This window comes from Tamandua tetradactyla, chromosome 8 (assembly GCF_023851605.1).
Source record: "Tamandua tetradactyla isolate mTamTet1 chromosome 8, mTamTet1.pri, whole genome shotgun sequence".
NCBI lineage: Eukaryota > Metazoa > Chordata > Mammalia > Pilosa > Myrmecophagidae > Tamandua > Tamandua tetradactyla.
In genome coordinates, this window is record NC_135334.1 from 110,451,317 (window position 1) to 110,468,662 (window position 17,346).

The window sequence follows — 17,346 nt, forward strand, 5'->3', positions numbered from 1 at the left end:
CATTTGTGGTTGTGGTACATCATATTGGAAGGGTTATCTGTTTATAATTTTGCAAATGAGTATTTTTCTTTTTTTTCTTTCTTTCTTTTTTTTTTTTTGCTAGCACCTTCCCTTGTGTGCTTTAAATGACATCTGCCTGGGATGTACCACAACCATATGCCAGCTGTATTTTAATGGCTTGAGTAGAATATTTGTGGTTTAGTGGGTAATCCATAAATGATGATATGCTTACAAACCTATAAAACTAAATTTTCTCTCTGTAGAAAATAATTTTGTGACATTTAAAATTAGGAAATTGAAGTAAATAAGTTCTTTATATGTTCTCTGTGAATCAGTTCAGAGATGGGATGGGGAGAAAGGTCTTCTAGGTTTCAAACTTGGATTAGTGAAGTGAAGTGAATGTGTAATGTTAATGTGTAAAGGTGTTAGTATTTATTTGATTATTTCTATGTATATTTTTAAAATAATTGTTTGTTGCTTTTTTCCCCAAAATACTATACTTTTTTTGGCATTCTACCATAACAGTCTAAATGTAAAGTTTTTATGTCTCAATTCAGACTATATTTTTTAAAGGACGTATCTCATTATGAGGCAGAGAACTTTTTTGAGTCCCTGAAGTGTCCTGTGTAATATGTGAATGCTTATCCTTGCTACAGGGGGACTTTTTGTTTGGTCAAATGCATATTTTTAGCAGATTTACAAGTAATGATTGCCACACATGTTACTGTACCTTTTCGGTATAGCAGGACTCCACATTCAAAATACTTTTGTAAATGTACAAAAGTTATATAACATGGATAGTGAAACTTCTTTTTTTAAAGTCTTAGGGTAGAATGTCATTGATTACTTTAGTTAGAACAGTTTTACTTCCAGATCCGAATGATCATAAAGAATATGGAAGAGTTTTCTAAAAAATTATTGTATCTTGATATTAAAACAAATATCCTTAGCTTCTACAGTTTTATCTCCTTATACATGCAACTCTGATGAGTGGGAGATTTTTCTACTTAAAGGATACAATAGAATGTGTGTTTATTTTCAAAAGTCTAATTAATTGAGGTGCTCAGTTGACAACCAATTCATAAAATGTTGAAGGTAGTTGAGCAGTCAGTGTCATAGGAAATTTGTATTGTTTTCAATAATAATTCTAATTAGAGAGATGGGATGCAGGTAAGCATGAGTGAAAACCCATTATTTAAGCTTCTGAATCCATATGCCACTGTAGTACTTTAAGCACTCTTAAATTGTATTGAGTATAAATTATATTTGATAGTATTGCCTTTGAGCGTGTCTCTTCCATAGAGGTAATTGGTGTGTGTGTGTGGGTGGGTGGGTGGGGAACTCAGGAGATGAAAGTAAATTAAGGCTCATCTTTTATCTTTTCCCATTTTGAATTTTTCTGCAAAAATATTGGAAAGACCAGTGAATGTTTTAACTCACATTAGATAAAATTATATTAAAACTGATTGCTCATTGTCCTTGAGAGAAGTCTGCTTCAGTTTTGTGTACCATCCAGCAAAGCTCTAAGTGTTAAAGAAATAATGTTAATTGTGAGATGGGGAGAAAAGGCGCTTAAAGAACTTTCTGTACTTTCTCAAACAGAATATTTTAATACTTTAAAATCAAAAATTTTTTTAACGCTGTGTGGTGGGGGTCACATTTCATTCTTTCTCCATGTGAGTATCCTGGTATTGCAGCACCATTTTGCATTTTGGGGGGGTCGGGAGGGGTGGGGTCGGGAGTGCATGGACCGGGAATCAAACCTGGGTCTCCCACATGGCAGGTGAGAATTCTACCACTAAACAACCCCCCAAAATTCTTCTGGAAACCAAGTCCAGTTCTATGCAGGAGCCTTGCTCTTGACTATGGGCAATGAAATACTAGCAGTCATTTCCTGATCTAGTAAAGGCAATTTTAAGTACTAGTTTTAAGTATTGTTTATATTAGGGAGCTTCTACTAAAGCCCTGAATTAAGGCTTCATTCAAGTTTGGATATTTGTCAGTCATCATGCCAAGTATTAGACATTCAGTGGTGCCCACATCACTGGTTTCCTGCTTTCACTGAGTGAACAGTAGTCAAAGGTAACGGCAAATGCTATGGTGGAGCAACATGGTTGGTCATAAGTATTAAGGCCATTATTGCTAGAATATGACTTAGTCAAAATGGCCAGCAAAGACTTATTGACAAGAATAATTGATGTAAAACATGGGAGGAGTAGTAAATGAAGCAAAGAAGGAGAGGAGAGCATGGCCAAAACTACACAGTGACTGAGATGACTATTTGGCTCAATTGGAATGATTAAGAATTGTAGGGAGGCTAAAGAAACAGTAAGGGTTACTATGCAGGGCTTTATAGTTAAGTTCCATGTTTTGTCTTCTAAGAAGTACTGGAAAGCACTGAAGGTTTTAAAATGTTTGTGGGGTAGGAGAAGGGTGATGGGTCATACAATAAAATTGACATTTAAAATGCAGTGTTGTTTGTATAGGGTAAGATTTAGGAACCTCTTTGAGTACTCCATTGAGATAATTTTAACATGACTGGTGGTAGTGGGCAGAGAAGCAAATGGATTCTACAGATTGTTTCTATTTGCTGAAACTTAAAGGCCTCAGTTGTCAGACTTCATTTCCAGCTATGCTCTTTCCTAGGTGATTTTGGCCAATCCCAGGGCTTGGAATATCAGCATTTTGGTCACTTTTTAATTAGTGTTTCTAGGCCCGAAATGCCCCTGAATTAATGATTCATACCGAACACCTTGATTTGAATTCATGAGTATTCTGAATTAACCTGTTGATTAAGCCCATGCCAGCTGCTTTCCATTCATCTATGTGCTTAGAGCAAATGGCTTGGGTATCTGAATTTCCTTCATATTTCTTATCTAACCTGGCCGCAAATCCATATTCCATCATTAAAAACATCCTGAGTCATCTAATACTTGTGACTGCCACCACTACCAGACTAATAGTTTATAATGGTTCAACCTTCTCTTACCCTTCTCTAGTGTACAGCAACCGAACTAAGCCTTTTAAGAGAGGACAAAGCAGATCTTGCCACTCAAAAACTAAGACTGGATAAAGATGTTTATGAGGGTAACATGGTAGGATAACATGCCATAAGCCTTCCCTGTCCACTTCTAAAATGGCATTCTCAGTCATTTTACTTACCAGCTACATATTTCCCTTACTAGCATTTAAAACTAGAATTACATGAACTTCACAAAGGACTGGGACCTTTTGGTTACTATATGATGAGCAGTCTGGCCTGTTAGCAATGGGACAGTAGATGTACTACAAAGGTGTTGGTGTCAATTACATTGTAGTGTCTGTGAGGAAGGAATTTCAGGGAGGAGGGAAGTAATGCGGCTTTCTACCTTGAGAGTAAGGCACGTAAGTGTTACGCAGACAGAGGGTGTGCTTGACGTTTCGTGATCTGGCCCAAAGACAAAGTACAAGTACCGGTAGACTTGTAAAAATCACGTGTTCGGATGAGTTCTGGGACCTGGGGGAGTAACTGAACTAGTAGAGCTCCAGAACATTTGACGAATATTCGGAAGAGCTCCAACAGTCGATCGTCAGAGGCATAAAGGGAGTTTGCAAAAACACGGTGGCCGCAATGCTGGGCGGAAAACTAAAGGAATTCCAGGCAGGTTCGCAAGGTCAGTTCGCGCGGGTCAAGTTAGGGAGAATGAAATAGGTCTGTTGATCGGATTTCTTCATCTTGCCAAATTATGTTGGGAAATTAAGAGCATCTACAAAACTTCGCACAGATTTTGGGATTAGGGTTTCTCGCACAGCCAAGAGAACTGGAATCCCCGGACTAACGTGGTGTACCAAACCTATCTGATGGGCGGTCAGGCCTGCCCCGGCATAGTGGAAGACGCTCGGGATGCGGGAGAAGTAAAAAATATCTTACATCGGTGTTCTTATTTTGCTCTTCGTAGCCAGGGCACTTAGATTCTGAGTAAAATAAAGACAAACTGCACCCAGCACCACCGTAGTTAAAATGCTCAGCCACGGTTTAAACCTCAGCCGCGGTGCCTCTCGGGTTTCTGACGTCATCACCCAGGGCCGTATTTGAGGAAGGCCCAGCTCGCTCGCCGTACCCGCGTCGTTAGTGCGTTCGTGTGCGCAGTTACTAGCTCCTAGAGTGGCGGCCGGGCACCCGCTAGGGGCAGCTCACTGGGTCCTACTTGCCTCTGGACCTGCTCTGTGTCGCACGTGCTTCTGATTTGCGGTTTGCTGGGATCCCCTCTACTCTGGACGCAGGTATCCATTGTGGGAGGGCCTGAAAGGGGGTTCCGAGGTCGGTATCCTTGTTTTTCCCGGATCGGGAGGCGACCGACCAGAGGATCAAGGCTTTGCATTAGGCCGGTGTCCGGTCCATGCCGGATGCCACCCCGCCGGGTGTCCCTAGATGATAGGATCCTCTCATCCCTGTTTTTGAATGCTCTCGGGGGTTGCGTGCCTGCACTCCCAACTCCAGGAACCTCTGGCTTGGGGGACGCGGTGAATGAGCGGTGGACAATGCTTTGGCCCTCCAACGTGTTGTTGGAGTTCTTGGTTGCAGCGCTGAGCTTGGACGTGAGGCAGAATAATTCCAGATCCTCTTTCTCTTTTCTCTACTTCACCATGCGCGTTTGTTTATACTCTTTAATGAGCAGTCACATTCAGGACTTTGTTTTATCACTGCACCTAAATGGTGCTCGGCACATAGGTGCTTTATGTATTTGTGGGTTGATAGGTGAGTGAATGAGAAGTCATCTTTCCTTTCCTTGAAGGTCTTCCTCATCCATCAAGCCTTTTGTGGCAACTCCAGCCCACACTAGTCTCTCTTTCAGGCCACTGGCTGTAGCTATTATTTTTACATCTAATTTTATCTGTCTTTAATTGTCCCTCATCTCTTTCCTTATTTACCTTTTCCAAGGAGAATGAAAATTCCTTGAAGTCAGGGGCCTTATCTGGCACTTCTGAGGCTCCCAAAGTAGCTAGAGCACAAAACATTCCCCAGTAAATAGTTGATTGATTTTTGTTTGTATGTGGTCTACAACACAGGGCCTACAAGGTAGGCTGGCTGGTGAAGGGGAAAGAGCTCAGGCTTCAGAGTCAGGCAGACATGAGTATGAATCCTGACTATATCACTTGTCTTCTTGAGAAACTTAATAGACGCTGTTAATTATGATACGGTGTTTTACAATAAGACAACTGCTTAAGTTCATCCTTGGATTGAGAGGTTAGAAGTGACAGTTAAGGCATGGTTGAGGTTCAGTTAATGGTCTTTATGTTTAGAATGTAGCGAATACTGGAGTTTTTATTGTGCACTAATATTACTGATGTTTCTGTTTCTTTAGTGTGTCTCTTATGGTAATGTTGCAGTTTCTTTCATATGTAATCACATAACATTGAGGTCTATCTGTATAAAGGTCTCAGTTTGGTTTTCTTTCCCTTGAGGAAATGATAGAATACATTCCATTATAAATATATTTGTTGCTCTTTTCCCCTGACTTTGTTGGTAATGCATGTGAATCTAAAAAAAAAAAAGAAAAAAAAGAGCAAAATAAAAATCGTCTGTAGTCCCATCATCTAGAAATAACTACTTTACTGTTTAGCATTTTTTTTCTGAAAAAGAAAGGTGTCATACTTTATCTTACCATTATCGTCTCATAAACACCTTTTTCCATTCTTAAATGCTTTTTGAAAATACTTTTGAAATGATTCCCTACTATTACTTCACAGATATACCATTATATATTTTAATCATTCTCCTGTAATTTTTTTTTTTCTTTTTTGCATGGGCAGGCACCTGGAATCGAACCTGGATCACTGGCATGGCAGGCGAGAAGTCTGCATGCTGAGCCACTGTGGCCTCCCCGCCTCCTGTAATTTTGAACATTTCCGTTTTCAATTTTTTTTTTAGCTTCTGTATTGATCTGTGAATTTCAGCTTTCTTTCCGACTTCCCAAGGTGAGGGAACATTTTCTTCACCTCCCAAGTCACAGTTTCCTAATTTAAAAAATGAGGCTAATTTCTTCCCTATAGAGCTGTTTGAGGGTTAAGATACTTAAAAATGTATGTAGCGGGTGGGCCATGGTGGCTCAGCAGACAGAGTTCTCGCCTGCCATGCCAGAGACCCAGGTTCGATTCCCGGTGCTTGTCCATGCAAAAAATATATACATATATATATACACACACACATATATATGTAGCATAGCCCCTGGCCCCACAGGAGGCAGCCAGCTAATAACATTCCTCACCCAGAATATGGTGGTCATAATCCAGTTGTGCTTCCTTTCTTCCACTTTTAGGAATAGTCTTTCACCATGCATCGGAAAAAGGTGGATAACCGCATCCGGATTCTCATTGAGAATGGGGTAGCTGAGCGGCAAAGGTCTCTCTTTGTTGTAGTTGGAGATCGAGGAAAGGATCAGGTAAGACCTGGTAAATGCTTCCTGAGTTGCTTTGTGTCCTGTCCTAAAGAGTTAGCATGTTACAGGCCCTCTGGAGTTTCAGCACTTAATGGCATTAGGGTCTCTTTGGGTACCTTTCTTTAAGTAAAATGCCTTTTGGGTATCTTCCTTTGTTTTCTAGAAATTATAAATACTATGTATGTAGAATTATTTGCTTACAAGTTAATTGCTCTTGGTGGATTGAACACAAGGTTAAGTGTTTGTGACCTGGTTTCTAGTCCCAAACTGGTCACTTCTTGCCTTGTGACCATGGGCACTTCCCTTCCCTATCCCTTAGTTTAGTCAAATGAAGACTTGTGCCTGACAGTCTCTTAAGGTTTTTTTTTTTGTCCCTGAGATTCTGTGACTTTTCTCTGGCAGGTGGTAATACTCCATCACATGTTGTCCAAAGCAACTGTGAAGGCTCGGCCTTCAGTGCTGTGGTGTTATAAGAAAGAGCTGGGGTTTAGCAGGTAAGCTTGGCCCTTTGTGTGTCCCACCCATTTACAGTTCCCAGCTGATAGTTAAATGCCAGGAAATGATTCCTTGACAGTTTTTCAGGGATCATTAGTGGAGGTGCTATCTGCAGATACTTCTAGGTAAAAAACTGAGCTATCATTTTTTTTTCATTTCTGAGAATAAATTTCAAATTATTTTACACACTTTGAATTCATAGCCCAAGTCCTTGCTCTTTGCAAATGGGATTGATTCCTACTTTTCTAAGCTTATCAAGCCCATTGAATGCAGATTCCTTTGGTTGCCTTTCTGTACCTCAGATTCACTCTCCCTTCTTTTTTTTTTTTTTAAAGACAGAGAGAAGGAAGGAAGGATAGAAGGAAGGAAGGAAGGAAGAAAGGGAAACATCTTTAAACATTTTCTTGTTTTATTGTATTTTGTTTTTCCGTTTTTTGTTACATGGGCTAGGGCCGGGAATCGAACCGAGGTCCTCCGGCATAGCAGGCAAGCACTTTGCCCGCTGAGCCACCGCGGCCCGCCCTCTCCCTTCTTTCTTATCTTTTGTTTTTGAGAAGGGCATACCTCATTCCATTTCCTAAGCAAACACCTTTATCTGTTTTGGATCTCTTCTCTCACCTCTTTCAGGACCTTTATTTCCTCTGTTAGCTGTTCTATGCCCTTTTGAATCTTTGTCTTATTTCCTGTGAACATGCTCACCTTTCCTGATTCTCAAAAAAATGATTAATTCGGGCGGGCCGCGGTGGCTCAGCGGGCAAGAGTGCTTGCCTGCCATGCCGGAGGACCTCGGTTCGATTCCCGGCCCCAGCCCATGTAAAAAAACAAACAAACAAACAAAATATAATAAAACAAGAAAATGTTTAAAGATGTTTCCCTTTCTTCCTTCCATCCTTCCTTCCTTCTCTCTGTCTTTCCTTCCCTTCCTCCCTCTCTCTTTAAAAAAAAAAAAAAAAAAAAAAAAAGATTAATTATATACCATTAGCCCACAGAGTAGCATTTTCTCTCATTTTGTATTGACAAACACCTTAAAACAGAAATCTTTTGTACTTTATTGGCCCCACCTTGAGGCCTCCGAAGCCCTGCTGTCTTGCTTTAGCTCCTACGCTTGTGATCAAACTGTGCTCTTAGAGGTCACTGGAGACCCGGTGCCTAAAACAATAACTTTTCTCACTCTTCCTCCTCCTTTTCTTTTTCCATTACCAGTTCATTGCAGTATTTGTGTCCTTGCCCTCATGTCCTCTGAGTAGATACCTAGCAATGGTATTGCCGGGTCATATGGCAATCCTATACTTAGCTTCTTGAGGAACCGCCAAACTGCCTTCCACAGCTGTTGTACCATTTTATATTTCCACCAACAGTGGATAAGTGTTCCTTTTTCTCCACATCCTCTCCAGCACTTGTCGTTTTCTGTTTTATTGATAATGGCTATTCTGGTGGGTGTGAGATGATATCTCATTGTGGTTTTGAATTGCATTTCTCTAATAGCCAGGGAAGTTGAGCATCTTTTCATGTGCCTTTTGGCCATTAGTATTTCCTCTTCTGAGAAGTGTCTGTCCGAATCTTTTGCCCATTTTGTAATTGGGTTGTCTGTCTTTGTTGTTGAGGTGAACAATCTCTTTATATATTCTGGATACTAGACCTTTACCTGATATATCATTTCCAACTATTGTTTCCAATTGTGTAGGCAGTCTTTTTACTTTCTGGATGAAGTTCTTTGATGCACAAAAGTGGTTGATTTTGAGGAGTTCCCATTTACTTTTTTTTTCTTCAATGCTCATGCTTTGGGTGTAAGGTCTAGGAAACTGCCTCCTATTATAAGATTTATAAGGTATTTTCCTATATTTTCTTCTGACAGTTTTATGGTCTTAGATCTGATGTTTAGGTCTTTGATCCATTTTGAGTTAATTATTATATAGGGTGTGAGATATGGATCCTCTTTCATTCTTTTGCATGTGGATAGCCAATTCTCTAGGTACCATTTATTGAAGAGACTGTTCTGTCCCAGGTGAGTTGGCTTGACTGCCTTATCAAAGATCAATTGTCCATAGATGAGAGAGTCTATATCTGAACACTCTATTCGATTCCATTGGTTAGTATATCTATCTTTATGCCAGTGCCGTGCTGTTTTGACCACTGTAGCTTCATAATATGCTGTAAAGTCAGGTAGTGTGAGACCTCTGATGTCATTTTTCTTTCTCAAGATACTTTTAGCAATTTGGGGCACCCTCCCTTTCCAGATAAATTTGGTTATTGGTTTTTCTATTTCTGAAAAGTAAGTTTTTGGTATTTTAATTGGTATTACATTGAATCTGTAAATCAGTTTAGGTAGAATTGACATCTTAACTATATTTAGTCTTCCAACGCATGAAAACGGTATGCCCTTCTGTTTATTTAGGTCTTCTCTGATTTCTTTTCTTTTTTTTTCTCATTTTTAAGCAGTTTTATTAACACACCAATCAATCCAATCTAAATAAATAAATCGGTGGTTCCCTGTATAATCACATAGTCATGCCTTCACCCCCACAGTCTATATGAGGACATTTCCATTTCTTCTGCAAAGAATCCAATACTCCTCTCTCATATCCACCACTTATTGACACTTAGCTTTCACATATTGCCTTTGTTCCATTCCGTGGGAGCCTATTCCAGTGTTATTGTTAAGTATACATCCTAATTTGTATTGATTATATTTTTTCCATTTTCAACACCTGGCAATGTTGACATTCAATTGTTCTCCCTCCTGTAAAAACATTCCCACCAACAGTGGATAAGAGGGCCTGTTTCTCCACATCCTCTCCAGCACTTGTCATTTTCTATTTTTTTGATAATGGCCATTCTAGTGGGTGTCAGATGATACTCATTGTAGTGTTGATCTACATTTACCTTATAGCTAATGAAAATGAGCATCTCTTCATGTACTTTAGCCATCTGTATTTACTCTTTGGAAAAATGCCTTTTCATATTTTAGTCCATATTATAATTGAGTTGTTTGTTCTTTTGTTGTTGAGCTTTATGATTTCTTTATATATATACAGAATATCAAACCTTTATCTGATATGTGATTTTCAAATATTTTCTCCCATTGAGTTGGCTGCTCCTTCACCTTTTTGACAGTCTTTTTTAAAAAAATTATTTGTTAATTAAAAAAATTAACAGCAAACAAACAGAAACATTAACATATCATTCCATTCTACATATATAATCAGTAATTCTCAATATCATCACATAGTTGCATATTCATCATTTCTTGGAACATTTGCATCAATTAGAAAAAGAAAGAAAAATACAACAGGAAAAGAAATAAAGCAATAACAGAAAAAAAAAAGATTATACATACCATACCCCTTAACCCTCACTTTCATTTATCACTAGCATTTCAAAATAAATTTATTTTAACATTTGTTCCCCCTATTATTTATTTTTATTCCATATGTTCTACTCGTCTATTGACATGGTAGATAAAAGGAGCATCAGACACAAGGTTTTCACATTCACAGAGTCACATTGTGAAAGCTATATCATTATTCAGTCATCATCAAGAAACATGGCTACTGGAACACAGCTCTACATTTTCAGGCAGTTCCCTCTAGCCTCTCCACTACATCTTGAATAACAAGGTGATATCTACTTAATGCGTAAGAATAACCTCCAGGATAACCTCTCAACTCTGGAATCTCTCAGCCATGGACAATTGACACTTTGTCTCATTTCACTCTTCCCCCTTTTGGTCGAGAAAGTTTTCTCAATCCCTTGATGCCGAGTGTCAGCTCATTCCAGGATTTCTGTCCCACGTTGCCAGGAAGGTCCACACTCCTGGGAGTCATGTCCCACGTAGACAGGGAGAGGGTGGTGAGTTTACTTGTTGTGTTGCCTGGAGAGAGAGGCCATATCTGAGCAAAAAAAGAGGCTCTCTTGGGGGTGACTCTTAGGCCTAAATTTTAAGTAGACTTGACTTACCCTTTGTGGGGTTAAGTTTCATATGAACAAACCCCAAGACTGGGGGCTCAGCTTATAGCTTGGTTGTCCACACTGCTTGCGAGAATATCAAGAATTCAACTTGGAAAAGTTGAATTTCTTCCTGTTCTCACCGTTCCCTGAAGGGGACTTTGCAAATACTTTTCCACTCACTGATCGAATCACTCTGGGATTCATTGGGGCATCACTCTGGACAAACCAACAAAATCTCATGTCCTACCCAAGATTCCAAGTACTTGTGGTGTTCAATCAAGCTATCTACATAAGTTATATTAGGAAATGCACTAGTCAAAATATAAATTTTGTACCAAATAAACGTTTTTTTGCTTTAGTCTCACACATAAGGTGCAATTTTAAAATGTTAATTGCCATCTGTTTTCAGCACCCTGCAGTAATGACATTCCTTTGTTCTCCCTCATGCACAAACATTTTAAAAATCTGTGCATTTAGTCACTGTCATTATATACTCTAGGCATTCCTAGATTATACCATCTCAATCTTTAACATCTATCTTTCTTTCTGATTTCATTTATGCCCCCAGCCCTCCTCCCTCTATCATTCTCACATGCAGCTTCATTCAGTGTTTTAACATAATTATATTATAGTTAGGTAGTATTGTGCTGTCCATTTCTGAGTTTTTATATTTAGTCCTGTTGCACAATCTGTATCCCTTCACCTCCAGTTACCCAATATCTTACCCTGTTTCTATCTCCTGATGGTCTCTGTTACCAACGAAATATTCCAGGTTTATTCACTAATGTCAGTTCATATCAGTGAGACCATACAGTATTTGTCCTTTTGTTTTTGGCTAATCTCACTCAGCATAATGTTCTCAAGGTCCTTCCATGTTGTTACATACTTCATAACTATATTCTGTCTTACAGCTGCATAATATTCCATTGTATGTATATACCAGTTTGTTTAGCCACTCGTCTGTTGATGGACATTTTAGCTGTTTCCATCTCTTTGCAATTGTAAATAATGCTGCTATAAACATTGGTGTGCAAATATCCGTTTGTGTCTTTGTCATTATGTCCTTTGAGTAGATACCTAGCAGTGGTATTGCTGGGTCATATGGCAGTTCTATATTCAGCTTTTTGAGGAACCACCAAACTGCCTTCCACAGTGGTTGCACCATTTGACATTCCCACCAACAGTGGATAAGTGTGCCTCTTTCTCCACATCCTCTCCAGCACTTGTCATTTTCTGTTTTGTTGATAATGGCCATTCTGGTGGGTGTGAGATGATATCTCATTGTGGTTTTGATTTGCATTTCTCTAATGGCCAGGGAAGTTGAGCATCTCTTCATGTGCCTTTTGGCCGTTTGTACTTCCTCTTCTGAGAAGTGTCTGTTCAAGTCTTTTTCCCATTTTGTAATTGGATTGGCTGTCTTTTTGTTGTTGAGTTGAACAGTCTCTTTATAAATTCTGGGTACTAGACCTTTATCTGATATGTCGTTTCCAAATATTGTCTCCCATTGTGTAGGCTGTCTTTTTACTTTCTTGATGAAGTTCTTTGATGCCAAAAGTGTTTAGTTTTGAGACGTTCCCATTTACTTCTTTGTTTCTTCAGTGCTCTTGCTTTGGGTGTAAGGTCTATAAAACCGCCTCCAAGTATAAGATTTATGAGATATTTCCCTCCATTTTCCTCTAACTGTTTTATGGTCTTAGACCTAATGTTTAGGTCTTTGATCCATTTTGAGTTAACTTTTGTATAGGGTGTGAGATATGGGACCTCTTTCATTCTTTTGCAAATGGATATCCAGTTCTCTAGGCACCACTTATTGAAGAGACTGTTCTGTCCCAGGTGAGTTGACTTGACTGCCTTATTAAAGATTGATTGTCCGTTGATGAGAGGATCTATATCTGAACACTCTATTCAATTCCATTGGTCAATATATCTATCTTTATGCCAGTACTGTGCTGTTTTGATCATTGTACCTTCATAGTATGCCTTAAAGTCAGGCAGCATGAGACTTCTGACTTCATTTTTTTTCCTAGGATACTTTTAGCAATTTGGGGCACCCTGCCCTTCCAGGTAAATTTGGTTATTGGTTTTTCTATTTCTGAAAAGTAAGTTGTTGGGATTTTGATTGGTATTGCATTGAATCTGTAAATCAATTTAGGTAGAATTGACATCTTAATTATATTTAGTCTTCCAGTCTATGAACACGGTATGCCCTTCCATCTATTTAGGTCTTCTGTGATTTCTTTTAACAATTTCTTGTAGTTTTCTTTGTATAGGTCTTTTGTCTCTTTAGTTAAATTTATACCTAAATATTTTATTGTTTTGGTTGCAATTGTAAATGGATTCTTTTCTTGATTTCCCCCTCAGATTGTTCATTACTAGTGTATAGAAACACTACAGATTTTTGAATGTTGATCTTGTAACCTGCCACTTTGCTGTACTCGTTTATTAGCTCTAGTAGTTTTGCTGTGGATTTTTCTGGGTTTTCGACATATAGCATCATATCATCTGCAAACAGTGAGAGTTTTACTTCTTCTTTTCCAATTTGGATGCCTTGTATTTCTTTTTCCTGTATAATTGCTCTGGCTAGAACTTCCAACACAATGTTAAATAATAGTGGTGATAGTGGAAATCCTTGTCTTATTCCTGATCTTAGGGGGAAAGTTTTCAGTTTTTTCCCATTGAGGATGATATTAGCTGTGGGTTTTTCATGTATTCCCCTTATCATCATTTTAAGGAAGTTCCTTTCTGTTCCTATCCTTTAAAGTGTTTTCAACAGGAAAGGATGTTGAATTTTGTCAAATGCCTTCTCTGCATCAATCGAGATGATCATGTGGTTTTTCTGCTTTGATTTGTTCATATGGTTTATTACATTAATTGATTTTCTTATGTTGAAGCATCCTTGCATACCTGGGATGAATCCTACTTGGTCATGATGTATAATTCTTTTAATGTGCTGGATTCGATTTGCTAGAATTTTATTGAGGATTTTTGCATCCATATTCATTAGAGAGATTTGTCTGTAGTTTTCTTTGTTTGTAATATCTTTGTCTGGCTTTGGTTTGAGAGTGATGTTCACTTCGTAGAATGAATTAGGTAGCTTTCCCTCCTCTTCAATTTTTTTGAAGAGTTTGAACAGGATTGGTACTAATTCTTTCTGGAATGTTTGGTAGAATTCACATGTGAAGCCATCTGGTCCTGGACTTTTCTTTTTGGGAAGCTTCTCAATGACTGATTCAATTTCTTTACTTGTGATTGGTTTGTTGAGGTCATCTATTTCTTCTCAAGTCAAAGTTGGTTGTTCATGCCTATCTTGGAAGTTGTCCATTTCATCTATATTATTGTATTTATTAGCATGAAGTTGTTCATAGTGTCCTGTTATTACTTCCTTTATTTCTGTGTGGTCAGTGGTTATGTCTCCTCTTCCATTTCTGATCTTATTTATTTGCATCTTCTCTCTTCTTCTTTTTTGTCAATCTTGCTAAGGGCCCATCAATCTTACTGATTTTCTCATAGAACCAGCTTCTGGTTTTACTGATTTTCTCAGTTGTTTTCATGTTCTCAGTTTCATTTATTTCTGCTCTAATCTTTATTATTTCTTTCCTTTTGCTTGCTTTGGGGCTAGTTTGCTGTTCTTTCTCTAGTTCTTCCAAGTGGACAGTCAATTCCTCAATTTTTGCCCTTTCTTCTTTTTTGATATAGGCATTTAGGGTAATACATTTCCTTCTTAGCACTGCCTTGCTGCATCCCATAAGTTGATATGTTATGTTTTCATTTTCATTTGCCTCAAGATATTTACTGATTTTTCTTGTAATTTCTTCCTTGACCCACTGGTTGTTTAAGAGTGTGTTGCTGAGCCTCCACATTTTTGTGAATTTTCTGGCACTCTGCCTGTTATTGATTTCCAGCTTCATTCCTTTATGATCTAAGAAAATGTTTTGTATGATTTCAGTCTTTTTAAATTTATTGAGACTTGCTTTGTGACCCAGCATATGGTCTATCTTTGAGAATGATCCATGAGCACTTGAGAAAAAGGTGTATCCTGCTGTTGTGGGATGTAATGTTCTATAAATGTCTGTGAAGTCTAGCTCATTTATTGTAATATTCAAATTCTCTGTTTCTTTATTGATCCTCTGTCTAGATGTTCTGTCCATTCATGAGAGTGGGGAATTGAAGTCTCCAACTACTATGGTAGATGTATCTGTTTCTCTTTGCAGTGTTTTCAGTGTTTGCCTCATGTATTTTGGAGCATTCTGGCCCGGTGCGTAAATGTTTATGATTGTTATGTCTTCTTGTTGAATTGTTCCTTTTATTAATACATAGTGTCCTTCTTTGTCTCTTTTAACTGTTTTATATTTGAAGTCTAATTTGTTGGATATTAGTATAGCTACTCCTGCTCTTTTCTGGTTGTTTTGCATGAAATGTCTTTTCCCAACCTTTCACTTTCAACTTATGTTTATCCTTGTGTTCTAGTTTGCTAGCTGCTGGAATGCAATATACCAGAAACAGAATGGCTTTTAAAAAGGGGAATTTAATGAGTTGCTGATTTACAGTTCTAAGGCCGAGAAAATGTCCCAATTAAAACAAGTCTAAAGAAATGTCCAATCAAAGGCATCTAGGGAAAGATACCTTGGTTCAAGAAGGCCGATGAAGTTCAGGGTTTCTCTCTCAAGTGAGAAGGCACATGGCGAACACAGTCAGGGCTTCTCTCTCAGCTGGAAGGGCACATGGCGAACACGGCGTCATCTGCTAGCTTTCTCTCCTGGCTTCCTGTTTCATGAAGCTCCCCAGGAGGCGTCTTCCTTCTTCATCTCCAAAGGTCACTGGCTGGTGCACTCTCTGCTTTGTAGTGTTGCTCTCTCTGAATCTCTCTGAACCTCTCATTCTCCAAAATGTTTCCTCTTTTATAGGACTTCAGAAACTAATCAAAACCCACTCAAATGGGTGGAGACATTGTCATCCCCTAATTCAGTTTAACAACCATTCTTAACTAAATCACATCAACCAGGGAGATGATCTCATTACAGTTTCAAATATACAGTATTGAATAGGGATTATTCTGCCTTTAAGAAATGAGATTTATATTAAAACATGGCTTTTCTTAGGAGGCATACTTCCTTTCAAACCAGCACATTCCACCCTCTGACCCCTAATAAAGACATGTTTTTCCCATATACAAAATACATTAATTTCATAACAGTATCAGAAATCTTAAACCTTTCAGTAGCAATACAATGAAGTACAAAATTAGAGACAGTATAAAATCTCATCAAGTCAGTTACAGGCATGGTCTATCCTAAGGCAAAATTTTCTCCATTTGCTCTGGACCTTTGAAAACTCATAACAAGTTATTTGCTGCCAAATATTCAAAGAAATATTTTTAAAAATACCTAGGCAGCTACAGTTTGCCAGACTGTGCTTACTGTTTATTCCCAGCAGGTGTCACTCCTGAAGCACCTCCTCCCCACAGGCCTGCCCCTTCCCAACTGCAGTGGCTAGCTGGAAAGGTGGTGTGCTTGGTGGCGGGATGGGGAAGGTGATCACAAGCTGGGGGTAGCAGCTGATTCACAGTGACTGGCGCCTGACTGTGCCGTGTAGAATGGGTATTCATAGCACTTGGCTAGGCCACTGTTCCCACCGCCCGGGGGTATAGCTTTTCATGGTGGACAGCTAGCAGGCCTCGGGGCTCCTCACAGGTGCTGCCCGCCCCAGAGGCACTTGGGGAGATTTCCTTAGCCAGCAGCTAGGGCAGGCTGGAGCAGAGGGAGGTCATTTCCCTCAGATCTGTACTTGTGCCAATGCCTGCCTCCAGTGGGGGGTCACAGCCCTTCAGACTCTCCCTGCTCTCCACCCCAACCCTGCCTTTCCTCCTCCTATGAAATATTGAAGACCCTCTTCAGTCATTCACCCTCCCAGGTCTGGAGGTCTGTAGTCTTGGTCATTTTTCTCCGTCCCTTATCTTATCCTGTGGAGCAGGGGTGAATTGAGTCTACCCAATCTACCATCTTCCCAGAAGTCAACAATAATATCTTTTAAAAAAAAAAATTATTAAGGTTTTATTGTAGGGAATATGAAAAATGCAGAAAAATCACAAATGAAAATAAAAATCATCCAAAATTTTACATCCAAGCATTGTTAGCATTTAGGTGTATATCACTGGTATATAATTTAAAGCATAATTTGTATTATAAAGCTTTCATAATCGGGTAGATAAGCCCTTTTAAAATATTGAGAATAAGACCTCTCACCTATCGGCAGAATTTCATGTTTCTGGGGCTTCTGATTCTCACTACCAGTCGGTTGGTAAATGTGAGATGGGTGCAGATTTAGGCCATTCACAGTTTTCTGGGCAGATTTGCCTTTTGAATTTAACCAATATAGTTTTACTTTTAAAAGTCTATTCTGTGTTTGTTGTAGTCTTCCACGTCAACCCCATCATGTCTGTGAGCTGGCAGAGCATCATGTTAAAGCTGATGCTTTCTTGTAAGTT

The 17,346-nt window shown here is 38.9% G+C and overlaps 1 protein-coding gene across 5 annotated transcripts in view; it reads left to right on the forward strand.

Moving 5' to 3' along the window:
* The first annotated feature begins 1,754 nt into the window (after positions 1 to 1,754).
* The window catches only part of NAT10 (N-acetyltransferase 10), a 47,893-nt gene continuing 32,301 nt past the window's right edge, over positions 1,755 to 17,346 (forward strand). The window contains exons 1-4 of one of the 5 annotated variants that reach the window (XM_077114373.1): positions 3,700 to 4,263; positions 5,794 to 5,829; positions 6,300 to 6,422; positions 6,822 to 6,913. In XM_077114373.1, the coding sequence (XP_076970488.1) occupies positions 6,315 to 6,422; positions 6,822 to 6,913 (200 nt within the window). In that variant the 5' untranslated portion in view covers positions 3,700 to 4,263; positions 5,794 to 5,829; positions 6,300 to 6,314. Of the gene's footprint in view, positions 3,654 to 3,699; positions 4,264 to 5,793; positions 5,830 to 5,851; positions 5,959 to 6,299; positions 6,423 to 6,821; positions 6,914 to 17,346 lie in introns of those variants that run through there. The other 4 variants (XM_077114374.1, XM_077114372.1, XM_077114375.1 and 1 more) reach the window with 4 other exon arrangements.